The sequence below is a fragment of the Rattus norvegicus genome, chromosome 5 (genome assembly GCF_036323735.1).
Source record: "Rattus norvegicus strain BN/NHsdMcwi chromosome 5, GRCr8, whole genome shotgun sequence".
NCBI classification, from domain to species: domain Eukaryota; kingdom Metazoa; phylum Chordata; class Mammalia; order Rodentia; family Muridae; genus Rattus; species Rattus norvegicus.
Window position 1 is genome coordinate 131,516,625 of NC_086023.1, and position 27,539 is coordinate 131,544,163.

Genomic DNA, 27,539 nt, shown 5'->3' on the forward strand with positions numbered 1-27,539 from the left:
TTACTTTTTGTGACTGTCTTGCAGAAGAGCCCACACCCAAGTCCTTGACTGAGTCTTACTTTCTTTCCCTGAGCACCTCTTTCTCTTAACCCTTGTACTTAAGCCTACACTAAAACATCTTTAATAAAACAGCCAACTCTGCTTCATGGTACTAAAATTCACTTCGGCATGGAAGCCATAAATCCCAGTTTGGCCAGACTTGAGGTTCCTAAAGCATTAAAGGGGCTCCTCAGTTTGTGAGGGTGAGAGTATAGAACTGTGTCGCTGTCCTCTGACCTCTGGCACAGTGAGGAGAGTCAGTAGGGCTGGGATAAACTTCGAAGGTAGCTGGTCTGTGCTTGAACAGTGTGGGTGACTAGGGAAACAGAAGACACTTGAATTGGTTTTCAGGGATAGCTGAGGTTGTCATGTACTCAGTAAAGAACTTCTTGGGATGAGGGTAAGAAGCAAGCATGAGGCTGTGATCATGCTGGGTTGAGAGATGTAAAATAATTGACGTAGACTGTGGAACGGGCTGTATCCAGGAAAGTGGTGAGAAATGAAATTGATATCTTGGGGTGACTCTCACTTAGATGCAGAGATGTGCTGGCGTGCCACCTGAAGTGATTTTTTGAAAATATGGTCTGAAGTCTCATGGATTGTCATTAAATATGGCCAACTTAGCATGCTTCATCTTGGGAGCTGCCAGAAATCTTCCTTCTCATTAGATTCCCTTGACCACCAAAGGGATGTATTTCTAAAATAACCCATTTAAGATCTGTCACAGTAAATAACAGCCAGGGGAGCATGTTCTCTGGAACAACAGAGCTGTAGGATAAGATAGGATGAAATTGTACATCAGGATGACTTGCAGACCTACCCAGGGGACTGGATAGCACCAATGGACTGTTTAAGGGAACTCTATCTGCCCTGCTACACTGGCTTTGAGAGCTGTGTGGAGTTCAGTATTATGAAGTGCTCCTCACATCACAATGAAGTGAATTTGGAAGTTTGGAAGTTTGGTCTTATCACTATTATGAGTGTAGCTCATTTGAAATGTGAGCACAATGCCTTAAATGCTTTTTATTATTATTGTGAATGGCAACGAGTGTGTGTGTGTGTGTGTGTGTGTGTGTGTGTGTGTAATATGAGCATAAAGAACGTAAGGAAAAACAAAATCTCCCTCCTATGCAAAAAACTCAGAATCAGAATAAATATTTCAGTGTGCTTGTTTTGTTGTTACAGGTTAAGTTCATTTAAATGGGTTTTTTAAAACATAACATATCATCAAATCTACACTGCCTTTATGAGAATACTTTTCTCACTATAACCTCATTATTAAGCTTTCTTAATGCTCTCAGACTAGAATGAAAGATTACAAGCAGCAGAAAAATGGGTTATTCAGGCAATAATTTAATACTGACATAGGATCAAACTGAGGTTCAAGTTCTAATGCATCAGTAAATACTACAAGGTCCTAGATATCCACCCTTTCTATAGACCACCAAGCTTACAATATCATAAAGTGTGTACTCAAAAAAAATAGTTACTTGAATAAAAGAATAAGTGGATGAATGAGTGTATGTGAAATTTTGTTTATTTTTCCCTCAAACCCACTACTGTCACTCTGACAAATACCCTGGTGGGCTAGACATGGGATATAAAAGGCTCAGTTTTCCTGTCAGCATACTCCTTGGCTCCACAAGTACAGAACAAGTACAACTCTCAGCCTTCTTTCTCTGGAAGATGTGGTTTGTCTGCAGGACCCAACCTTTCCAGGTTCTCATCTGTGATATTAGAAACAGAGAAGGGACTGCTGTTCTGCCCACTGCGGCTCCTGAACTCCTGAACTGACTCCAGAAAGTCCGGCCTCCGTTCTAGCTCCCCAGGGCCCTCCATCCCTTTTCATCCCAACTTGTTTCTGCCCAGAAGCAACAAGTTGTGGAAGCGATTCCTCAACGGAGAAAGACTACAGGGAAGAGGGGTGCCACTGCTCCCTTAGGGTGAAAACAGCCCTTGTCAAACCCTCTGCCACCCCAGCAGCTGGTTCAACTGGAAACCTCAGATTACTCTAGGTTCTGGCCAAAAACTGGTTTGGCAGCTCTAGGGGAATGTTTCTGGCTGACTGACCCTCACAGCAGGTGCTGGCAGTTTTGCCAAAGGAAGAGAAAAGAGGAAAATGGATTGGAGGGAGGACTAAAGGAACGGAGGAGCTTAGCTAAATTCGAAACACTAAACTTCTGCTCACTTGCAAGTTTACACTTGGGGATTCACCTAAAATTGCTACCATCCCGCCAGCCCCAGTCCTTCCCTAACCCTCCAGTCCTTTGCAAGGTAATTTTGTTGCAATGCAGTTGGTTCTGCAGCGCGATTGTTGAAACTACTGAATCCGGCCGAAAGCGACTTTTAACAGTGCTTCTCCTACCCTGCAACGCAACTATCATTATTAAGGCGATTGTATCTCCGCTCTTTCCCCTCCTTACTCAATCGCACTCCGGCTGTGATTGCTCGGGTCTGACTTCGCAAGTGGCGGTGCGCTTCAAAACCCCCTCATCCGCCCCTCGCCCGGCTCTCTCCACTCCCCTCCCTTTTCCGCGCCCAGGCGAAAGCAGCCGATTGGCAGAGCGGGGCTTTCAGGAACAATAACAGTGGGGGGAGCCGGGGCCCCGGGGAGCCTCCCCGCCCCCGGCCCGGCTGCGGCTCACGCCCCTCTAGGGGTCCCCACCTCCGCGCCGCCCCACGGGCTGACCGGCGCCCGGGCCCGCCCCCGGCGCCCACCATGTACGCCTTTGTGCGGTTCCTGGAGGACAACGTCTGCTACGCGCTGCCCGTGTCGTGCGTGCGCGACTTCAGCCCCCGCTCGCGACTGGATTTTGACAACCAGAAGGTGTACGCGGTGTACCGGGGCCCGGAGGAGCTGGGCGTCGAGCCCGAGAGCCCCCCGCGTACCCCTCGGGACTGGGGCGCGCTGTTGCTCCACAAGGCCCAGATCCTGGCGCTGGCAGGTGAGCGAGCGGGGCCGGGAGGGGCGTTGGGACCGGGCGGACCTGGGATCCGGGAGAGGCCGGGCGGCCGGGGCCAGGGAGCCACCGCTTGCTCCTGCCTCCCCTTCCTGCTCCTTGGGCTTTCTTTCTTTTGGGTACCAGGTGTCTCTAAGAGGCCAGACCAGTTAAAAAGACCCGAGGGTCCCCTTTGTCTTCCTTGCTTCCCTGACACTCCTGTGCCTTGCTGTCAGTCTGCCTTCTCTACTCTGCTCTCTTCTTTCTGACTCTTTTGTATTCCTCTTGCCTCTTCACTTTTTGCTTCTCTGGCTGGCTACTCCAAGCTGTCATCTCTCTCATCTCTCACCTTTACCTCTCTCAGTTACTTCCCTCTATGTTGCTTTCTATCTTAAGTTTCTCAAACTGTACCTCCCTCTCTCCCATTAAGGCCCTTGGTGTCTCCTTGGAGCAAGAAGCAATGTTAGATCTTTAAGATGGGAGCCCCTTCTCACCGAAGTAATCTCTGACACCCTGTTCCATCTAGGCCATCATTAGGACAAGGAGGCCTAACCTCAGTGTACTGCCCAAGTGGCAGAGGTGAGGAGGTGAAGGTCCTCAGGTAGCTTCACCTCCACTCCCCTTTATGCACCTCCCAGAAGGCTCTTGAGAGAAAGATGGTGCAAACAGGTTCTAGTTCAGATGAGGGCCTGACCTCCTAACTCTGATCACACCAGGGGAGGGGAGGGGGAAAGGAGACAGGCTGACAGGCAGGCAGGTGGTCTCTTGGTTAATGGATAAAGATAGACTCAGTTTGTTAACAGGACAAGACAAGCCTTCCGGCCTCCTGTACTGTGCCGTATCTGCCATGCTGAGATTTAGGTTTCTCTTGAAGCAGAAGCACTTGGCCTTCTTTCTGATCCACTTGTAGAAGGCTTGGACTCACACCAGTGGGGCAGAGTAAGTTACCACTGCAAGTCTGGACAGAGGTGTAGCTGCTGCTGGTGAGAGAAGAGCGCTGCCTTTGAGGAGGCAGTAGCAGGCACCTTCCACCTGGAAGACAATTCCAGAGAGTAGGAGCTGAGTGAAGACATTGCCAGGATTCTGACACTTTGCCTACTTTTTCCAGGGCCCTGTTTCCTCTCCTTTAGCCTATAGATGAACCTAAGGTGAATCATAGTGACCTGTCCAAGATCCCTGGACACACTGTCTGCGTATCTCAGCCTGGTGGCTGATTCCTTTCTAATACCTCTAGGAAGTAGACTTACGGGAATAAAGGAGCAAAAGATTTGGAATAGATCAACACCACGAGTTCCTCATTTTGAAAGGTTGAGAACTTATCACCTCCCAGACAGGCCCTGGGGGCACACAGCTGTAAGTCCACTCACCACCAGACACTCTGGTTCCAGAAAAAAGGATGAGTGAGGGGAAATAGGTTTAGAACGGAAGTTTTTGTGGCTGATTAGGTTTTATTTTGTTTGCGTGCTCTCCTTTAATTATCTAGGAAGGGATTAGGACTTATTCAGCAAGAGGATAAGCCCGAGGAAATGTTAACTAGATGGAATGTTAACTGTTTGCTACAAGAAAAGAGAGCATGCTACTTGATGATCCTGTCTCATGGAGATCCGGGAGAGTGGAGAGGATGGGTGTCAGGAGTCAGTGGTGAAGACCTCTTTTAGAGATAGTTGGTCTACCTGTCTGTCTTCTCAGGCATCCATTTCTCCATTCCTTCAGGAAGTGTAGACACATGGTACTCTTTACGAAGTACAGGGAGGCTAGTTAGATGGCAGCCTACACCGACTCTTACTGGAAAATCAATACAAATTGCAACGGGTTATTAAAATACATTCATTCATACATACATATATACATACATACATACATGCATACATACATACATACATACATATGAAACCCAAGCAGCTTCTAGAAACTCAGCAGAGTAGATGCAGAAGACATGTGGTTCCAGTTTCAGCACAGGGAGTTAAACAGTGCTTCTTATCGTCTCCAGTTTTTTTGTTAGCTTTTCAAGACAGGATTTCTCTGTGTAGACCTGACTATCCTAAAACTCTGTAGACCAGCCTATCCTCGAACTCACAGAGATTAGGTGTGTGACAGGGAGGTGTGAGGTCTATGGCAACTTCAGATTGGCGAGGTTCAATTCCCGTAAGCTGGTGAATTTATAAATTGGAACCGTTGCTCTTGGTACAGACCTGATTGGAAGGGCCGGTGTGAATCCAGGAATTCGTCACTCCTGGAAGGACTCTCCCGTGTGTGTTGAGCTTGGTGGCTTTGAGGCTTGCTTGAAGTGACTTCACTTGAAAACTCATCTGATCCGTACAAAGATCTTTTTTCTATTGTCAACTACAATCAGCCTTCTTGTGGGACTTAGGGACTCAAAACTGGATTCTGTAGGCTTTTATTATCATGCAATCCATAGAGGCAGAGTTGTGCTGTGCCACCAAGTTTTGGGAATTAGTTCCTTAAGAGGAAGGCAGAGGTTACTTTGTATCTGTGGACTGCTCCTGGTTAATTAATTAGTTGTGACCTCAATAGCATGGTTCCAGAGGAAGCCTCAGAACCCTTTTAAGGCTTTCAGTGATACATGTTAATTTACCTTGTATCTGCCAACCACTGTAGCTACCTCAAAGGGTCCATTTTCATAAACCCAGGAAATGCCCAGCCAACTGCTATGGTACTTTGTACTCTGCCATCTGTGGTAGCTTATGCCATGGTTTCAGTGTGTCAAACTCTAGTGCATGACTTCCTTTGTACTGAACTACAACTCCGACTTTAGTTTAAAGAAAGAAAGAAAACAAACAAAGTCCCCTCCCCACTCTTCAGTGACAGTCTTGCTGTGTGCCTGCTTGTTCTTGATGTTCATCCCTCACCCTGATAGATCTTACCATGGTTCTTGTTTCCATTTTATAGATGAGAACACTGACGCTCAGAGACCTCCGTGCAGCTACATACAAATAAACAGCAAAGCCAGAGAGGCAGCGCAGACCTTCTAGTGCCAGCCCTGCTTGTGTCTCCTCTGTAAGGTGGCTGATGAGCCAGCACTGCATGGTGAGGAAGGATTGAAAGCAGAGGGAGAATGTCAGGGAGGAGTGTAGCCCAAGGCAAGTTTTCCAGCCAGAGAACAGAGTTAGTCCTGAGTATTCAGATCCATTCTGTTCTTCCTCTGTCACCCGACCAACCTCCTTTGAACAGGGATCACAGACTTACCCACACTCCACTGGTCACCTACCTGTTGGAACCCTCTCGCAGGAACTCCTGTCTCTTATAAAGAGGCAGAATGATTTAAGGACCGACTCTCCTGTGAGCTGTGGTCTCTTCTTAGTGCGTTTATTTGCCATGCAGGCTGTGAAATTGAGAACTTCCCCTCCAAAGACCTCACTATTGTCTAATTGCAATCTAGCCTGCTTATGGGCTTTAGAGACTCCAAACTGGTTCCTGTTGGCTTTTATAGCCTTGCAATTCTGTCATTTTCCTGGGCTCCTATACTGTGTAATTATTGCTCGACTGCCCTAAATTCCCTTTGTGGTCAAGTGTGTCCTTACTGTTTCCTATAGACCAGACAGAATGCAGTAATGTGTGGCTACACCAATTGCCATCATGATCACAATGATGGCAATGATACAGGAAAGACAGTCCTTTTAGGGCCAGGCACATGGGGTTTCTGTGCAGGGGACACAGCGATGAAGGAGAAATAAACACCATCCTCAGGGAGTGTATGGAAAATGCTAGGCAGAGATAGAAGCCAGGCCCGAGGGAGCCAGAGAAGGGACCAATTCTAGGAGGGTTTGAAGGTTTTCCTTTCCAGATCTACAAGCACTGGCTGAACTCAGTATTGCCTAGGCTCTTACTCATCTAAACCCATGCAGCAGCCTTAATTAATCACCCAGTCCTCAACCCACTGTCGATGGCATTCAGAATGATCTAAACCACTGTCTTATCAATCAGCTTCTCTCCTTAGAACCCTCTGTAGGTCCCCACGGCCTGCTTACTAAAACTAATGCCTTTTGGTCTGTAGACCAGTCCCAGGCCCACTTTACTTTTGCAGACTCACCTCTCTAACCCCCTACCTTGCTTGCCCCCTACCCTGCACTTGAGTTATGCCTTGCCGTTCTGTGAACACACACCCCTCAGCCAGCCACAGTGGATTAATCTTTGTCTGACTTGAGCCCTCTATCTAATCAGAGTTTGCCTTCCATTGGAGAAAACAGACTTGGGACCCACTGCTGTCCAACTGTGAGAGCCAGTGGACAAAGTACCCTGGGAACACCCAGCCTTAAGGGCATTGTCTTGTCTCTGCCCCAAGGGAGACTATCCCTCCTCAGAACTCGGCATTGGGCTTACTCCCCACTTTTGACTTGTTGCATTTTAAGACTGTTTTGGTTAGTGAGTGTTCTTGCCAGACTGTGAACTCCTCCAGTGCAGGGACCTGCAGTCCAGAGCTGTACATCCACTTGGGCCAGGCGGTGTTCCTCTAACGAACTTTGTGAAGACCAATGTTTTATTGTTGTTGTTGTTGTTATTACTATTATTATTACTATTATTATTATTATTATGTTGTTGTTGTTGTTGTTGTTGTTGTTGTTGTTGTTATAAGAGAGGAGGTAGAGGAGGTATGAACCTCTAAGCCACAAACTTGGTTTGGTTTTGTTTTTAGAACAGAAACCTGAAATGTGATTTTGAGGTTTCATTCAACTTTATTCATCTGGAAAAAGTCAACATTCTTTATCACTCCCTTGACTAAAAGAAACCCCACACTTGGGGGAAATAACTCCCAAAGCCACGTTCTTCTCGCTTTGGTAATTTTAGCTCATTCAGGGCTCAGGTCCCAGCTTGGCACTGTCAGTCCAAATAGATCACTTGCTCCAGAAATGCTTTGGAACTTCTACAAAGTTAGCAGAGAAGCAGAGGACTAGCCAATTTCACATGCACGGACTGTTGCTTGTCATCAGTGGGAGAGTGCCAGGCAGAGGATCGCTTTCTTTTTATTTTCTTTTTTTTTTTAATAAGCAAGTGAAAACTTTTAACTTAGGTTTTGACATGTTCTGCTGATACACACTGGAGCAAGGATTGGGAATTGCCTGCTGTCATCTGTTACAGATTCTACTGGAATGTTAATCATTGAAGGTTGAATCTGATGTGAGCTTTAGTGTTCAAGATCCACATATTTGTTGCAACTAAGTAATATGTGCTGAAGAGTGCTTCAGGGTCCTGGTTTGTAGGCTGAAAGGAGAAGCCCAGGCAAGTTGAAGCTTTTGTTTTTTATTTGTGGGGTGTGTGTGTGTGTGTGTGTGTGTGTGTGTGTGTGTGTGTGTGTGTGTGTGTATGAGAGATGTTGGGGTAGGGATTTTGTTATTCAAGACCACATTAATTTTTACATTTAAAATACCTTTTAAAAAAGTAGAGTTCCCATTGAGGACTTTTCTCTAGGAGGGATGTTTTTTCGTGTGTACCTTTGTCCAAGCTCCTTATACACTCAAGCTGTGTGTTCCCTTGTTATCAGAAAATCATATACCATGAGGAGATTTCCTTTGGCCCAGTAAGTTCTGCAGGTTCTGAGTTCTACCAGGTGGTCCTGTGGACTACTGGGAGGTAATGCAGGAGGAACAGGTGCTGGCAATATCTGACCAAAGTTTCAGGAACCACCAAATTCCAGGAACCATGCACATATCCTTTCTAGATAGAGCTTGAAGAAGCGACTCAAACTCCTGTTCAGTAAGTGCTATAGGTTCCAGACAGGGAACTGTACCCTCCCATGTGGACTAGACCCCTTTGTGCAAGTTAGAGCACAAAGTCAGAGCTCCAAACTAAAGTGATGGTCATGACGGATCTGAGATGCATTATGAAAAGCATAGGGTGAAGTATAGCGATTCAACACTGTGATGTCATCCCTTAAGGTGCTGAGGCAGGTTCACAAGTGTAAGGCCAGCTAGGCTACATGTGCAGCATACACATACACACAAACACACACACACACACACACACACACACACGTATACACGAATACACATGTGTACATGCTTTTACAGAAAAAAAAACAAGAAAGAAAAAAAGAAACTACTATGATCCTCTGTGAGGATGATGATGGTCATCTGGACCTTTCTTCCTCAGAGGACACTCCTGACGAGTAGCTGGTTGGAAGGGGAGATGATGTGTTTTGTCTGAGGTCTGTTGACTCTTAGGGGACCATTGAATATGTAGGAGAGTATTACTAGGAGAGAAAGTAGCCCAAAGAGTATGCAGGGCTAAAGGTCCTGATTTGGAAGCTGTTAGCCATGAAAGGACTGATGTCACACTGGGTGAAGGAAAAAGGAGAGAAGCATTAAGGACAGAACTCCCCCCAAAACACACTTTAAGGTTACTCTTGAAGAGACAAACCATAAAAGGTGACTAGGAAGGAACAGCCAGAGATAGACTCAGAATCAAGGGATAGGGCGGGGGGTGGGTCCTAAGAAACCAAACAAGGGAGAGGTCTTAGCACTGCAGGTTTTGGCTGGCTTTTGTTTCATTTAAGTACACAGCAACTGCCTCACCCAGAGCTCCTTGGTGAGACAGACGACAGGAAAGCTAAATATACATGCACAGGAGAGATTTGCATGGAATGGTATTTTTGTACTTTTTTGGTTTCTGAGTCTTACACTGTAGAGGAAGGACCAGGTTTGTTTTGGGGGGTTGCAGAAGTAGAATTGGTGACACAGGGTGGAATTGGAGAGCTCGCTGTGAGTAATAAACTAGAACTAGAGAACAGAGGTGCCATGGCCTCAGGTGGGGAGCTGAGTGCCCTGTCATGGGAGTGTCGAGCAAGCCCAGAGAAATTTTAGAAAGGAAGCTTGTCTTCTGGTAGACGAAGGTTAAAGAACCTGGAAGTCATATCCTTAAGTACTGAGGAGGAAGTGCGAGAGCTCAAAGAAAAGCTACTTTGAAGATAATGTGGGTTCAAACTGTGCAGAGAAATTCTTGACTCCTCTGAGAATCAGGTACTCATCTGAAGCACAGAAACTAGTGATCACTTGCTTGCCCGCTGTGTTCCTATAAAAGAAACATGAACAAGTGTCTGGTATACAGAACAGACTTCCTAATATTGACAGCTGTCGGGGCTGTGGTGGGCTAACAGTTGAAGAACAGTCAGCCAAGTCACACTCGTTACCCTTTGCTGAAAGGAGTAGTCAAAGGAACAAATGCATGTCAAGTTGAAAACTTAACTATGTTTTAAGTCCTCCTGGGACTTGTCCTAAGCACTAAGGGCTTAACCATTCTCCTTTGTCTTGTTGGCCTGTGACTCTCTTCTGGGGCCATTCATTACCCTTGAAATATGTGGTTAAACACATGAAGGCAACTAGACTGATGACCTGGCAGAATGGCATGCCTGTTTATGTCTATGCCCCAGCTTTCTTCCAGGGCCAGCAAGAAGGTGGGCACACAAACAAGGGAACCAACCAACTGGCAGTTTCCTCTCCCCCTAGGGGACTCCCTACTTGGAGGAATCTTAGAGGTGATCTGTTGTGGTCCTGCCCTGACCAGATAAGAAAAGGACCTAGGACACAGAAAGACCTGTTGAGGGTTTCCAATTTGGTGTTCTACTGAAAGGAAGTTAAGGTCACCCAGTGAGTCTGTGAGAACCAGGCCTCAGTCCAGCACTCCCTGCCTGCCTTTGCTTCTCCACAGCAGGGTACCCTCCTTTTTGTTGTCTTGGTTGGATAAAATCCTTGAAACTTGAGAATTCTATCTGTTTGGGTTTGATAAAAATAAACAGCATAGGCCAGAGAATGTAGCGTGCTTGTCTTTTCTGTGGCGTATGTTTTTAATGCAAACACAAGACTGCACAGCATTTTCTTTTCTTTTGTGCAGATGAAAAACTTGAAACTTGCATATAGATATTTATAAAACAAGACAAAAACCTCTGTTAAACATTTCATGTTTGGCCTTCCAAAATTTAGCATTTCATTCTAACTGGCAAACCCACACCAACTTCAGTTTGTTGGGCTTGGATTATTTTAAATATCTAGCATGCTGCTACCCCTCATCCCCACCCCTGCTCCTGGCCAACAACTAGATACCCCAGGTCCTTCCTTCTTCACATCTGAGGACAGATTTGACCCAGGTTTCCTGTTAACCTGTCTGTTACTTCAAAAACTGCATTTTCTTTATACCTTGCCATCATTTGTCACCATGTTAGTAACAAATAACAAATCTTGTTGTTATTTTAATGAACACATTTTTAACTACAAAAGGAGAGAGACAGACAGAGACAGAGACAGAGACAGAACTAGCGAGTGCTGGGGAGGCCCTAATGAACTTTTGAAGTACATGGATTTAAGCAGTGTGTACCTCAGGCTGGGAACTCAGCATGGAAGTTGCCTAAAGTGTAGGCAGTCTGGGGAGAAAGGCAAGTACTTTGGAAGATATATATATATATATATATATATATATATATATATATATATATATATATATCTTCCAATTCAGTTGATAAAACTAAATGTTTCCTTGTTTCAATAGGTACAATTATGTGACAGCAACAGGGCCCAAGTATGAAACACCTGCTGTTGTTTAGGTCTTAGGGAAGCCACCTCGCTTACCATGGATTAGATGTCGTGTTGTAAAGGATCTGATAATGGTGTTGGCATACAGTAAGTGCTCAGGATTTGTTGAAAGTGTGAAATCAGTGGTTGACATCACAGAAGTAGAAGAGGTGGGAAATGCTCAGGCTAGGGTCTTTATTCCTGCCCCAGAGACCAGAATCAGAAAGTCAAGAAAGGAGAGCATCCATTTCAAGGAAGCATACTTACTTCTGTACACCCTAGCTTGCCTCTAAGGTTGGAACAGTTGGGAGAGGCAGGGTGACCAAAAACTGTCTCTGTCTCCATCCTTCCTGGTCAGTTGTGGTTTCCTGAAAATCAAAGCCAGAATCATATCCCAGAGTTGCATTAAAACACCATGTGGAATATTTGCTGTCTGAGATGATCCACACCACCATTCACCTTCATTAATGTGACCAGTCATGAGTTACAGCTTCTTGTCACCCTGTGTTGGGGCTCACCCTCATACCCCATCCATCTTGCTTGGCACTGCCACATAAATCTTCATAAACCATCTCTTTCCTCATGTCTCAATCTGTGTCAGATACTTGCAGTGGCTCTCTTTGCCTTGAGACCAGAAGCCAAACACATAGCCCACAAGGGTGGCTTAATGCTAGTTACTGTTTATTGAACATCTGTGACAAGGACATTCACTTTGCCAGATACTTTACGCACACGCACACCATCCCATTAAAAAGTGTTTCATTTCATCTGCGGCTCGGGGAAGTTAAGGAACTTGCCTTAGTTCCGTCACATAATGTGGAGCAGTCAGAATTCTGGCCCAGGACCAACCGCTTCAAAAGCTTGGGCTGGTTTTTTTTTGTTGTTTTTTTTTTTTAATTAGTTAACCACGCCTTTTAATTTCTGTGGTGACACTATATTGAGTCATCTCTGGGTGACATAAGGATGTCACACATTTACCTTCAACCTAGAAGTAAGATGAGAAGGCTTGGAGAGCCTTCTGTGAACCACCAGCTCCAGGGAAGTCAGGTTGGGATTCTTGTTACGTACTGGGGTTTAAGTCTAAACTAAAGACCACTGTGCTCGGTGTTCAGATGCAAACGGGCTCAGTATGAATCATTGCCTATAGGAAAAGATGGACATAGGCTTCAGGTCTTCATAGCCCTCACCCAAGGAGCATGAATGAAAGAGGAGATTCATGGAAAACAGGACAGAGCCAGGTGCTGATTGGCTCTCACAAGAATGTCAGGCTCCCCTTAGCCAGCGATGGAGGCAGCTAAGGTCCAGCTCCAGGAGTGTATGTGCTTCATGGTACTATTTGCTTCTGTCCCTTCTGTGAACTCCTGTCACTTCGGAGCATTGTGGCCTGCTGTGTCTACTTTTCAAAAAGCCCAGGGAAGGCCCATGACCTGGCTAACACCTCTTTATGTTGTCCTTGGCCATGATTGCCGCTTTATGCAGACTCCTACAGACAGACTGACAGGGAAACGGGAGTAATGCAGTTCCCTGCTCTCAGCTCACGCCAGGGAGTAGGGATCCCCTTATCAGCACCATCACTTAGTCAGTCAGTCAACCATTCACCACTGAGTCACCATGGTTTCTGCGTGTTCTGAGCATGTACTGGGAGGTGATGCAATTTAGTTTGTGGGACAGAAGATCTGTATCGCATCCAGACTCTGCTCCCTGGCTGCTAGGTGAGTTTAGGGAGGGGTTTTATATGCATGAGATTATTTTTTTCTTTTTGAAAAGCAAAAGAAGTAGTGGTTCATGCTTATTTGCAGAGTTCTTGTGAAGTGTGATATGTAGTAGACAGTCCACACTGTTTGTGTGCTTTTAAGTCTCATTTTGGAATTCAAGCAAGTCTGAAAGCCAGGCTGACACTGAACCCAAAATCCTCCTGACAAGTGTGTGTCACCATGTGCAGGATCATATTTTTAAACTCAGGTTTTTTATATTGTTTTTTTTTTAAATCAACACAAAATGTACCATTTTCATTACTGTTTAGAAGATTTATTTACTTTTATGTGTATGAGACTTGCACCTACATGTATGTATGTGCACAGTGGGCATGCGGAGCCTGCAGAAGCCAGAAGAGAGCATTGAACTGGAGTTGCATGCAGTTGTGAGCAAGTGTGTATACTGGAACCCAGATCCTCTAAAAGAGCAGCTTTTGACCTCGAAGTCATCTCTCCAGTTCTAGTTAAATATTTTTAATGAATATGAAATTCAGTGTTTCTTGATATGTTCTGATATCACCAGTACCACTATAGAGTTCTAGAACGGGGTTGGGGATTTAGCTCAGTGGTAGAGCTCTTGCCTAGCAAGCACAAGGCCCTGGGTTCGGTCCCCAGCTCCGAAAAAAAAAAATTAGTAGAGTTCTAGAACATTTTCCTAATCCTCCAGCCCCTCCCCCCAATCATTATCAATCCTGTTAGTCAGTTATCCCTGCCTGCTTTGGCAACCACCAATTTATTTATTGTTTCTGAATTTTCCTATTCTGAATGACTCACAGTAATAGTAACAGAATTATAAAGTACATGGTTTTTATGTCCCAGTGCCTTAGCCAGTGCAGTGTTTTTAAGAGTCATCCATACCGTACCATCACCAGTGTGTCATTTTTCTGGCTGATAGTACTGCTCTATTGTATGTACACTATATGTCATCCATCCACAAGTTGATTGACATTTGTGTTGTTTTAGCTTTCGGGCTATTATGAATATTGTTTCAATGAACATTAACGTGTAAGTTTCTAGGTAGACATACTTTCATTTTCTTGAGGATACATCTAGAAAAGCAGTGGCTTGGCCATATGGTAATTCTGTGCTTAACTCTTTGAGCAGCTACTAAACTGTCTCTACAGTGCAGTGGCTGCCCCCTTCTACATTACACCAGTTTCTCCATGTCATTGCTAGCACTTATTAGCCTCCCCACACACACCTTTTTTTCCCTGTTTGTACACATCCTCAGCTTAAAATGGGATATTATAATTTCAATTCACAGTTACCCAATGATTGATAATGCTGAGTGTTCATTTGTGTTCTTACTGGCATAGCTTTATCATCATCATCATCATCATCATCATCATCATCATCATCATCATCAGATTAGGCATTCTTGTTTGATGAGTCTCTATTGTATGGCTACTTCTATGATTTGGGGTTACTCAGGTGGCAGGATAGCCTCTGAGCAGGCAGTTGGAGCATACTAAGATAATAGAGTATAATAAAAGCAGCATGTGAGTGAGACCTCGGAAGAAGAAGGAAGAGGTGAGTGCAGGCTAAACAGACTTTGTGAAACACACAAGGAAGAAGGAAGGCATGGAAGGCCATGGGACCTGGTGTGTCTCGGGGTGGGGCTTCCAGTCTGTCACCCATCCCAAGCCAGGCAGTTAGGCAGGTCTTCAGCTCATGAGGCAAGCCAGACTCAGGCCTCAACTGGCCTAGGGGTCTGTTGTCTTCAGGGTGTACTTTTCAAGCTGATTTGGTCGCTACCTGTGGTAAATGGTACTACCAGTCTCATTACAACAACAACAACAGCAACAACAACATGGTGACCAGTAATGAGATAAGGGCTCACCTGACTTCTCACACTATAGAGCTGGGTTTGGAAACATTCTTTCCACAATTGCTAACCTCAACTCTTCTTAACTTGGTATTGAACACCACTTATTCTCTTGTTTGAGCTACTTTATTTTTCTTCCTCACCTCTTTTTCTTGCCTGTCACCTTTTAGCTATCAGTGCAAAAACATCTTACCACATCTTTTCTGTTACACCTTTTATTCTTCCATGTTCTGCCATACAAGTATTAGCCAGGCTGAACCTTGCTTAGCTCCCTGAATCAGACATCAGGTATACTCAAGGTGGTATGGCTAGATCTGAGGTCCAAGGTGCCATGTCCTTTAATGGTCATACTGTTATATGCACCAAATTGGTCATACTGTTTATTCTCCTCACATTCTGAACATACAGAATTGATCATCTTTACATCATGGCAATGTGAGAAGGAATTATATACTTCATTTTACAGATGAGAAAATGGCCTCAGAAAAGAAAAGCAACATATCCAGACATGTTATAAGCCAGGAAGATCTCTCATGCTTATGAAATTCTATATTCAGGTTGGGCTAGAAACCTTGACTAATCTTCTCATGAGCTTTTATCTTGTATCCTCATCATTCATGCATCTGTTTCAAGTATCCACACTCAGTTTTGCAGAGTGCAATGCACAGAAAATTTCAGCTAACATACGGGAGACAAATCCTGGGCCTGAACTACACAATGGGAGTTCTCTCACATGGGAGTTCTCTCACATGGGAGTTCTCTCACATGGGAGTTCTCTCACATGGGAGTTCTCTCACATGGGAGTTCTCTCTCTCACATGGTCGCAGCATCGCATTGATCTTTGTGACTTTCCCTACTAGTGAGCTCTCCACGATCTAGACTCCATCTCTTGTTCCTCTTCTGTCCTTGGCTCTGCTTGCTTAATTCAGAGATGTAGTCACTCCTGAAGTAACCTAATTTCCCTTACTACCTTTTGTACGGTTGAATGAGGAAATCTGAGGACCATTTTTCATTGAGTACCCAGATTTGTAAGCCTGAATGACTGTTTCCTCCTGCACCAACTCAGCACTAACATCAGTCTGAACTATTGTTCCAGCTCAAGAAGGGAAAGCGGGGCTCTCTCCTTAAGTTTGTCACGCTGAAGACTGTATCTGGAAGAAGTCCTTTAACACTCTCACATCCAATCTTGGGCTCTCTTCACTACCCCTCTCATTGTCTTCCCCTCCCTTTCTTCCTCCCCACTCCCCACTGTGTATATTACACAAACACCCCATGCAAAGAAAATTTCATTTAAAGCACTCTCTTGAGGTTTTATATTTCAGCAGGCTTTTTGCCTTAGAAAGAGTCAGTGATGATTTGTACGAAGAAAGATATTGTTCTTTTAGAAACACCCAGGTCCCCTCTGCTGTTCATGCTTAACTGGATAGGTTTTATAGATACAAAAAGAACAAGAACAGGTCATTCTTATGAAAACAGAGCCGTGGGTGAGTTCTGACATAGCGGGAAGGACCTTTTCCCAGCAGGGTATTAGTAACTAAGACCATGTCTTCTTCCTGGACTTTTCCTTTGTTCTTCATTGTCCACCTTTCATTTCTTTCTTTCTTTTTTAATTTGATATGTATCCACCTTTTGCTTATGGAAAAAAATGATTCAGGCACACCAGTAATAGAAAGCACAATACCCCACTCACAGAGTGTCCGATGTTCCCGGCAGTTTGAATAGTACTCTGACCCCTTGCTCTCTCCCCACAGCTGTGTCATAGAGGCCTGAACTCAGCTAGCCTGAGGTTTTGCACATACCTTCCCCTGTCATGGAAGAGCAGAGGTTTACTTTGACCAGTTGGGCTGGATTTGACCAGCTGGGGCTGGATTTGAGAAGCTGGCAATTGAATACATACTGGAATAGATAATGGTTTAGAAGTGTCCTTCTCAGTTTTACTAACAAGTTATGAGGAAAGAAGCCTGGCCTGGGAGAGGGATGAGGACACGTTTAACACTTGCACATATATGTGCGCCTCTCTCTCTCTCTCTCTCTCTCTCTCTCTCTCTCTCTTGCTCTCTCTTGCTCTCTCTCTGTATCTGTATGTATGTATATGTATATGTATATATGCACCCCCTGGAAATTATATATAACCTACTCCTGGCCACTTGCCACATGGGCAGCAAACTAGAGAATACATTTAAGATACCAAGTGGGAACCTTTGGAAAATATAAGAAACAATAATTTCCAGAGTCTCAGTTCTGTCCTAGAAGACAAACTACTTTACACTAAGGTCCATTCTCAGAGTAGGGTCAAATTTCCACCCCTAGAGCCTTCCCATTTGAACTTCTGGCTTCTAGAGTGAGAGACAGACCATTTTCAAAGTCCATTTTGAATCCTTCACAGAAACAAAACTCTCTCAGATTCTGGGAGGTTAAGTTAAACAATGAGAAAATGAGAAGAAATAACATGTTTGTATTTGTGTGGACCTCTTCAGTACATGTTATGAACACACAGAAATATAAAGCAAGACACCAGAGGAATTTCCCATTCCAGCTCTTCCTCAGACTCACACTTTGGACAAACCTCTGACACCACCTGGATTTGGGTTCTCTCACCTGTGACCTGACAGTTGGACTACTGCTCACCAGGGTCCATCTGTACTATTGAGGTGCTAACATACCTACCTTTCTTCAGCCTATCTAGGTGGGACTGGAAAGTTCTCTGCCCTGACAGCTTTGGCTTAACTTCAAGAAGAGTTGACATTCTTCTTGTGCCTTTTGATTACTGAGCCATCAATCAAGTTTTCTTGAGGCGATGCTTGAATTAGAGTATTAAGAGATTCACGTCTAATTAAATTGGGACCAAGTATCTTAGTTACTTTTTTATGGCCTTGACAAAATACCATGACCAAGACAACCAAGCTGTGAGCATATTATATCCTCTCTGCAGGCAGAGAAGCTAACTGGCAATGTCATAGATTTTTGAAACTGCAAAGTCAACCTCCAGCAAGCGATTCTCCTAATCCATCCCAAAAAATTCTAGCCCTGGAGACCAAGTATGCAAACATGAGCCTATGGGAGCCATTCTTATTCAAACCACCACACCAGACGACAATCTGGATTATTCCAGCTCCAGGATTCTAGAATTCCATAAAAGGCAACCTTTTAGATGGATCTGCAGAAACCTCCCTGCGATTCATCAGGCACTGTTTTAGTGCTTTGTATGGTGGTGCATTAGCATACACCACTGATGCTTATGCTGACTTTAGGAGCTCTCTGTGTAGGATAGAATAGTCCTTGGGTTTGTTTGCTTTTCCCTTTTAACTGGTTTGGCCTCATTTATTTTCTAGAATTTGAAGTTTTGGACTTTCTGAGCATTTTGACTCATGATCAACCTTGTTCTCTTGATATGCATTTTAGAAGACAAATCTGACCTTGAGAACAGTGTGATGCAGAAGAAAATAAAAATCCCCAAACTTTCTCTCAGTCATGTAGAAGATGATGGGGAGGCTAAAGACTATGGGGAAGAAGATTTACAGCTTAGACACATCAAGGTAACAAAATCTTTGCTATTTCTTGGACATTCATTGTACTGACTCCATGTTTCCCAGTGCTAAAGAATTCCAGACTGGCCTCCTTCCCCATATAAACATCTCCTTGTGTCATCAACCATGAGCTTTGTTTTGTTTGTTTTGGGGGAGTAGAAGATACTTAACATCAAGGACATTTTCCCTATAGCCTACTTTTCAGAGAGTCCTCATTTAGATTGTACAACTGGGCACAGTCCCATTGGCAGAGTGTGCAGCGTCATGACTGCTGGAGATTTAGAACAATGTGCTTTTCCCTGGCACACAGCTCTGGAGAGGTCACAGCTGAATTACATGGACATTAAGCAGCTGTTGGTCTTGGGTAGCAGTCACTATCATATTGTCCCAAATTGCTGAGGGTGGACCCACTGGGAAAAGATATTGGTAAAATTTACCAAGAGCATCTGTGGGATGCTGGGTTGGATGAAAATCTCTTCATGAGGTTGCATTTCCTTGTTATGTGCTCCAGCTGGGCTCTCCCTGTTTGAAAACAAACAAACAAAAAACTGCTGGAAATATTGTTCAGTGGTCTAGCTCTCTACTCACTTATCCCGTTCTGTGAGTATCCTGAGGAAGGAAGAGGGAAGAGAAGAGAGGTACTCTCTGCTTTGTGCTCTCATTTGCCACACAGGTCAAGAACATCCCCAGGGTGGAGTACAAAGACAGGGTCAGTCCACTGCAGGCATCCATCCCCTGATGTGGCTCTGGCCCAGTGCTGGCCAGGGTTCTCAAAGTATAGTGATGTGAATGGATATTTAAGATGATCATTATGTTCTAGCAGATATATTCCTCTCTTCTTTATCTCAGCAGATAAAATTACCAGGACTTTGCAGTGTTACTCAATCTTAAGTCATGAGTTTACCTCATTTTTATTACCTTCAGTTTTCCAAAACTGGAAGGTTGAGTCAGACCTGGCCTGACATGGTTAAATTGTGCAGAATCTTGCTTGCTCTGGTTGTCTGTATCGCTATTGTGCCTCTGGGAGAGCTCATAACCCTTCAACCCTAGGTTAAGATTCAGCCACTTCTGTAGCTCTGCCACCCTCAATTGGAGCTTTGTGCTCCTGAGCTGAATTCGCCTCGGATAGCTGAGCCCCCAGTCCCTGGGTGGTCATAGCTGATTGTCTTCTAGATGAACCTTCCTCTCTCTGTGCTGTCCAGCTAAGGGAGAGGCTGGCCGAGGTGAGAGCAGGAACTCTGGCTTGCACATGGGCTTCCACTCTGCTTCTCACTTCGTGGCATGTAACTCCGCATGCCTGGGACCCTGGGAGTGGTTCTTCCCCTCTCTAGGGCTCTGCTTGCTTACCTGCAACAGGAAGAAAACTGAAAGCACCCCAATGCTAGCTAGCATTCTTTGAAGCTAGCATTCTTCTTTCGGTTGAGTAAACATTTGTCAAGCTCCTGCCAACTGCCAGTCCTGAGTGAGTAGGCAGTAGAGAACCAGAGAAAACAAGACATATGCACTGCCCTAGATTAGAGTGGGTGGGGATTTTGACGTCCTTCCAAACTGAAGCAGATTTAAAAAGGTTACAAGATAGAATCCCATGCATGTGTATGTTCCTCAAGAACGCCTTGGGCCGGCCAGATTGTTTCCCAATTCTTTGAAAATCCACACTGGTCATCCCATAAGCAAGTGACTGTCCAGGTACCACGGAGGCTAGGGAGGGCTGGGAAACTTAGAAAAGTGGTCCTGATATGTGCATCCAAGAGGCCTAGTGCTGGATGGAAAAAGTGTCAGCATGACAACCAGTGCCTGTCTGTGCCACTAGCTGTTTGTGTGTTTTGCCAAGAGCACTCTAGTCCTCTGTTTCCCCATTTGCAAAGTGAAGGGCTTTGACTGTGTCTGTAACAGGTTTCTTCAAGCACTGATGTTCTGTGGTTCTGTGATTCTAGGATTGTCTGGGGAAATATTGAGCTGCAGTCCAAGAAAGTCCCAGCTGCCCTTGCCTGAACTGATTCTCGTTATCCTACACAGAGACCGGAGGGGCGGAAGCCTAGTGAAGCGGCCCACAAGAGTATCGAGGCAGTGGTGGCCCGGCTAGAGAGACAGAACGGCCTGAGCCTGGGCCATAGCACTTGTCCAGAAGAGGTCTTTGTGGAGGCCTCAGCGGGCACAGAGGACATGGACAGTCTGGAGGATGCTGTCGTTCCCCGGGCTCTGTATGAGGAGCTGCTGCGAAACTACCAGCAGCAACAAGAAGAGATGCGCCACCTCCAGCAGGAGCTGGAGCGGACTCGGAGGCAGCTCGTACAGCAAGCCAAGAAGCTCAAGGAATACGGGGCATTGGTGTCTGAAATGAAGGAGCTCCGAGACCTCAACAGGAGACTCCAAGATGTGCTACTCCTACGCCTTGGCAGTGGTGAGTGCCCAGGCAGGCCACTTACCACTACTCACAGTGGGAGGGGCCCCTTCCTGCAGGATAAAGGGGAGAAGCAGGCCAAGTGCCTTGAGCTTAGGGGAGGACAGACACTTGGCTCAACAGTTACCCCAAGGAGGAGTCACTCTCCTCACTAAATGTGATAGGAGGCCATGGATCCCACATTGGCCACACCGTGGTAAGAACACTGGGGAATATGGTTCAGAGAATGTGAGTGGATAGAATTCTTGCAGACTGCCCATTAGGTAAGAAGTAGCTCAGGGATTTAGAGTAGCCCTCCAAAGAGAACTCAGGACAGTAAAGAAAACTGGATGGGACCTGAAACACCTACTGTCACTCTGAGCCAGAAAGTGACAAAGGAGGGATCCTGCTAACTTGACGTGAAAGTTGAGAGCACACAGTTATTTGCAAGGGGTATGTGGAAGAGACTTTAGGAAGGGCCTGGGCTTGGAAGGGGCGCTATCCAGGCAGCTAAGGAATTCAAGGCTAGCACTCACGAGTATGAGAAATACCTAGGGCACGCTAAGAATGCTCCTGCAGATGACAAGGATACTGAAAACTACCATCCTGGGCAGTCAGGGCTTGCCTTGGTAAGAATGAGAAGATTAAAATGCTGTTAAGGACTGGGAGCTGTATGTAGCTCAGCAGTAGTGTGCTCTGTAGCATGTGCAGAACCCAGGGTTCGATCCCACTTTGAAACGAAACAATCCAGAAAGCTTTTGTGCATTGGATGTATGTGGGGATTAGTACAAAGTTACACAAAATTCCTTTGCTTTGCTCACAGGAGAACCACTCTGACCTCTAGGTTTTCTCATCTGAAGTGGTGTCAAGGCTAGAATGAATGGATTCTAAAAGGCAAGAGACTGAGAAAACAACAGACAGACAACCGCCTGCAGAGTGTAAGACTCTAGCAGTGCGTGAGAAAGGCATGGCCAGTTAGTACTGAAAAGGTTGCTGTACCACATGCTCACAACCTCTGAGGCCTCTGCATCAGGACACTTGGCTCAAAAGAGGGAGTAAACTAGGTTAGAAACATGGGTCCCGTCCCCAAAATTTAAGCCAAATATGTGACCACAGAAGGAAGGTCTCCATTATCTAGATACACATTTATGAGCAGAGTCCATTTTAGATCTGTGTGGACAGGCATGCTCTCACAGTGCCCCCTTCCTATTTGCAGGCACCTCTTGCTTCTTAAGTGTGTCTTCATGGTGATGTCTCAGTAGGTCAGCCAGGGGCCTTTCTTTCTGTCCTAGACACAGAGGAGAAAACAGGGTAGGGATTACCAGAGAGACAAACCTTCAGCTCATACCATGTCACTGGAGCTAATACCCTAGAAGTGTTCCCACTCTCCAGCTGCCTTCATCTTGGCTTGGGTGCTAAATCATAGTTGGAGAGGTTCACGATGACACTGAAAGTTAGATTCACAGGGTATTTATCACAATAAAGCATCAGTGAGAATCCCCAAGTGTGAGAACGAAGGCAGTGTTGGTGCTGTAGTGCAGGTGGACTGTGGGGACAGAACGGAACTTTCAGTGTTTCCTGATTTTCCAAGGAAGGGCTTTTGCTTTGATTGTGGCAGGCCTTTTGTGACCTTCTTTAGAAGGCTGGGAAAGCCCACCAACTGCACAATCTCTCCACACCAATTTCTCAGCTCCTGGGGGGAATTACCTGTTTTGCATGGTTCTGAACTGAGTGTAGACTCCAGAAACCACCCTGACCTTGGGCAGTAAGCTGCATTATGTGTAGACAGGTGCCTCTTTTCATCATAAAACACTTGACAGTCACATCTACCCCTGACTATACTTGGTATCTAACCTTGTCAGGCTTTCTCGTCCTGCAGGACTTAAATGTCATCATAATGCCCAGTGGCCACCTCTTCTCTGCTGTGTCACTGTTGCTGCCACAGTGATATGGGATATAGGCACAAGTATGGGCGAGGCTTTCACCATAGCCACACACAAAGCCCTGTACTCTCAAGGCAGCAGACTTCCTGGAAGTCACACACATCCTCCTCCATCTAGGAACATTTAATCTCCATTCACTAACGTGTGATAATTGATGCTAAAAACAAATCCACACAGTTCTTAATAATCAAAGGGTCTCTGCCTGTATGTATACAGGCCTGGATTCAAATTTCAACTTCCCTGCATTTTAACTGTCTTTGAAAGGTTCTTTCATCTTGTTTGTCTTTTCCTCCCTTTCTAACTCCTTTCCTCCTTTCCTGGTTCCCCTTAACAATACTTACTGGTCTCCTGCTGCTGCAGGCATTGTGTCTAGTGGTGAATAATAGTCACATACATTTGGAACACACCCACACATGTTCACACATATTTGCACATACATACACACATACATTCATATGTGTACATATATACACATATGCATATACGTAGGCAAATACAAACATATACACAGAACACACACATATACAACACAAATGTACACACCTGCACGTGTGCACACATATGCATGAATGTATACCTTGCCTTCTGCCCTTAAGGATCTCACAAGCATAGAGGGCTGTGGGACAGCAGATAGAAAACATCCGTTTTTGGAAGATTGATTTTAAAAAAAACCAAGCTGGAAGACCTTAGTAGGCTTGAAAAGTGAGTTTTAATGAAGGCAGGGGAAGGATGAGGTGCAGCCTAGTCAACCAGGAAAACTCTGGACCTCAGTATTCCACTCCGTAGAGTGGGACTGACATCAGCCCCCTTACAGCTCTGGGACACGCAGTAGAGTGTCTGGAAAGCTACCGATGCTCAGATGTCGTACTTACTCCTTTACAGCATTTGGAAGAGAAGCAAGATGGGGTCTGTTTTGGAGTTTAAAGCTGGCTCCCCCAATCAGAAATTGGCCCTGTGTTGTTGGGCAGGTTTACCCACTTCTCTACTTCTCATTCTGTTTGACATTGGGAGATAGAATGAGTTATAGATGTCTGTTTATTTCTTAATTCAACACCACTGAATACTTTCCAAGTCTACCTACCAGGAGAGATACAAAGAAAGTAAAAGCATTGAGAGGTGGGTAGAGGGTGGGGTTGAGGTAAATGTGTAAACATGCAATTAAAATGAAGAGTAACCAGTTGTGGGGGAGGGACCCACGTTTTGGGGCAACCCTCCCCCTCCCCCGACTCTGGGGAAATAGTTACTCTGTAAACACTAAGAGAACCAGGAAAGGGAGACGATTGTGATTGCAGGGCCTTGGTCAACATGCCCTCCGAGGCCTGGGATGGTGTGGGCAGGCCCTGGCTTCTTCCTTGCTCTTGCAGGGCTCACCAGCCATCCTCCCCTAGATTCCCAGCTCAAGGGCCTTGTCCACACTGGGTGCTGGATCACTTAGACCTGCCATTTATACAGGCAATCAGAAGCAGGTTGGCTGGTAAATGGAGAGATCTGTTTTAAAAGGGTTTCTCCCTGTGTGAGAGAATCACTGCTGAATCCTCTGGGTAGTGCACGGTAGCTGGGCAAACTGGAAAGCAACAGCCTGGGCTCTGGAAGCTCCTGGCTATGACAACTCCAGCTGTGGAGATCAGATTCCTTGGGAGCCAGGAGTTGTAATAGGGTAGCTCATGGAGGTGGGGGGCACACACTGAAGGACCCAAGGACAACAGGATGGCAGCAGTGGTGTCAGGTGTGGCTGGGTGATTCACTTTGTCATTGTATGTTCACTCTCTCTTGCTCTTCCGTTCAGTCTCTGAAAGTGGCAGCTGTGTCTGAGGGCAAGGATTCTCTATGGGGTGGAATCCTGGTGCTTCATAGAACTGACAGGAGATAGGAGGTTGTCCTCATTTTTGCTATTGAAGAAGCAGGACCACACTGGTCCTGCACGTCTCTCTATAGCGCTTCTCTTAGCACTCTGATTTTTTTGTCACCAACATGGATGTGACTTAATCATCCTTCATAAAGGACTGTCTGTTCCTTGTCTATGATCTTAGCCAGGAAAACAACCCTTTCTGACAAGACATATCTACACACTGCCCGCCCCCACCCCAAGGTCATTTATTTCAGTATTTGTTACAGTGTCAAAATTAAACAAGAAGGCACTGGTAGGGTCTGACTGCATGTCCAGCACAGTGTTCAGTAAACAGCAGTTAATCCCCTGCAGAGAGTCTTGCTGAGGATGTAAAGCATAAGGGAATTACTGCTCGCAAGGCACACATGCTGATTTTGGGACTCTTCATTCATTCATTCTTTCTTCTTCAACAAATGCTTTTGGAGATTGTGCCAAGACAGGGATAGATGCTCAAAACCTAGAGGTGAAGGAGACAAAGACCTTCATGAAGAGCATCTGCGAGCTAGTGGGGTAGTGTTTCAGAATGGGAGACAACAGTGTGCAGGAAGACAAAGGAGGCAGGTGACAAAACAGTTGGGATGCAGTGGGTAAGGAGCACCTGTGAGAGTGGAGAAAAGCTTCGTTTCACGGCCCTCCTCAGCTACTCCCTGTTCTTTGTCTTTTAAGTTACATTTTTATTTACCTGGTGTGTGTGTGTGTGTGTGTGTGTGTGTGTGTGTGTGTGTGTGTCTGTCTGTCTGTCTGTCTGTCTGTCTGTCCTGCCCCCTCTGTATATCTGTGTGTGTGGTAGGACTCGGGGATAGACCCCAAGTTCATCAGCTGAGCCATCTCACCAGCCAGAGTCTCTGCTCTGAATAGGTAGAAAAAACCCAAAGTTTAGTCATTCATGTTGGTGTGAACCAAATAACATAGTTCAGGTCCTTCTCTACCAAACTCCAAGGAATATGAAAAGGAGTGGACATGCCCTTGCCTTGAGGGTGCTCACAACCCTGCGGCCACAAACAAGGATACAACCCAACACCAGGCAGAATAAAATTAGTGTTTTATTTAATTGCAGGAGGGAGGCGGATAATGACTTCAGATTTGTGTATAATTTGTCAAGGAATGTAGGCACAGATGATGAATTCTGACCAACTAAGAAAGAAATAAGAATAATAACAGTAATTTACATGTGATGGGCACTTTACACGTTTCAAAGCACCTTGACATTTTTATCTCATTGGACTATTCCAATAGCCTTATTGCAAGCCCAGGTAAGGATTATTATCTCCATTTGAAAGAAGAACATGTGAAAGGAAGAGATAATGTCCCTGTTGGCTAGATCATACGCGGGCTGAAATGTTTGAAGAAGAGAGCTGTGGCGGCTGGCCTGCATATCTGTCTTGGCTCTTCAGAGCTGGATTGCTAACACTGCTGTAACCCTCTGAGTTTATGGCTTGTGTTCTGTCCAAGGTCTGTTAAAATACCAGCTTTGATCTTTAAAATCCTTTGTGATCTGAGCTGGCTTCTGTAAGCCCAGGTCTCTGATGGTGCCTTGAAAAAGACAGCTAATGTCAGCCGGATGCTTCCTGCTGACTTCCCCTGTACTGGAGGCAGCCTGGCCTTTGGCAAGAGAGATTACTTAGGCTTGAATCTCACTTCTCATAATTTTTTACCTGTGTGACTTGAAGCAAAGGAGTTAACCCTTCTGAGTCTGTTTTCTCCTCTGTGAAATGGGAATCTTTAAGCCCACTACTTCAGGCAAAAAACCCACTTAGTGATTTAAAGTCTGATGGTTTCTGGGGTCAGAACTTCAGGATTTTGAGTTCTAGTTCATGTGTAATGTCCTTCATTTGCTTTGAACAACTTACTTCCTCAGTTTTACTTTCTCTGTCTACAAAACAGAGTCACTGACCGCCCCAACCAATATGGCTAAGATGATTAAATAAACAGTGCAGTGAAGATGTCTGCCATACCCAAGCATGTCGTTGTTCCAGAGTTCCTACAGTGACCTGTAGGGTCGTTCAGGGATGGCATAAGACAGTGTGTTTACAGTGCCTAGCACCTCCCAGCCGTTCTTCCTACAACAGAACACAGAGATTGCAGGGAACATTTTAATCTTTGGTTAATGCTTTATGTCTCTTATAGATCTCTTCCTAGTCTAAGCTTTAGAGTATATCTTTAAGCCATTCAGTTCACAACTATGTGATCTATAGTTTTAGAAATGCCCCCGTCTCGGTTTTCCTGAGTGGAATTTTACCTTACCTCCAGTCCCCATCTGTCTCAGATCCCATCCCCAGTCTCAGAGATCACAAGTCCCATCAGTTCCTTCAGACATCACCAGATAGAACTCTGCCTCCTCATCGCTTAGGTTTTCCTCCCTGAATCCCCTATCTTGCTTTAAGCCTTCAGCTCTCTCTCACCAATGCACAAGAACACTAAAAGCAACTGGATTTTGAGGGAGGCTGAAGAGGCTGAGTAAGAGCCATGATGTAAGAGTAAAGAAAGCACTGGAGGCTCACAGTTCTCCCAAGGGTGCAGTGGTACAGACTGTGTACCTGGTGCTGCCCAACTGGATGTCACAAAGGAAAGATCTGCTAGTGAGACTGGGGTCATTTATCTGAATGAGAGTAGCCATCTTTCGCTCTGAAGGCCTTTTAAGGTTTTTTCCTTTGTTAGCTTATCAGAATTACCCACCATTAATGCAGATTATTTTCAAATGTGATCTCAGGTTGGTGAAATAAGT

At 45.2% G+C, this 27,539-nt stretch overlaps 2 protein-coding genes across 2 annotated transcripts in view; both read left to right on the forward strand.

The window, feature by feature from the left end:
• Positions 1-27,539, forward strand: part of Agbl4 (AGBL carboxypeptidase 4) — a 1,279,356-nt gene that overhangs the window by 1,033,074 nt on the left and 218,743 nt on the right.
• The window catches only part of Bend5 (BEN domain containing 5), a 46,015-nt gene continuing 21,065 nt past the window's right edge, over positions 2,590-27,539 (forward strand). The window contains exons 1-3 of the mRNA NM_001108672.1: positions 2,590-2,984; positions 18,479-18,612; positions 20,620-21,004. Of these exons, the coding sequence (NP_001102142.1) occupies positions 2,759-2,984; positions 18,479-18,612; positions 20,620-21,004 (745 nt within the window). The 5' untranslated portion in view covers positions 2,590-2,758. The remainder of the gene's footprint in view (positions 2,985-18,478; positions 18,613-20,619; positions 21,005-27,539) is intronic.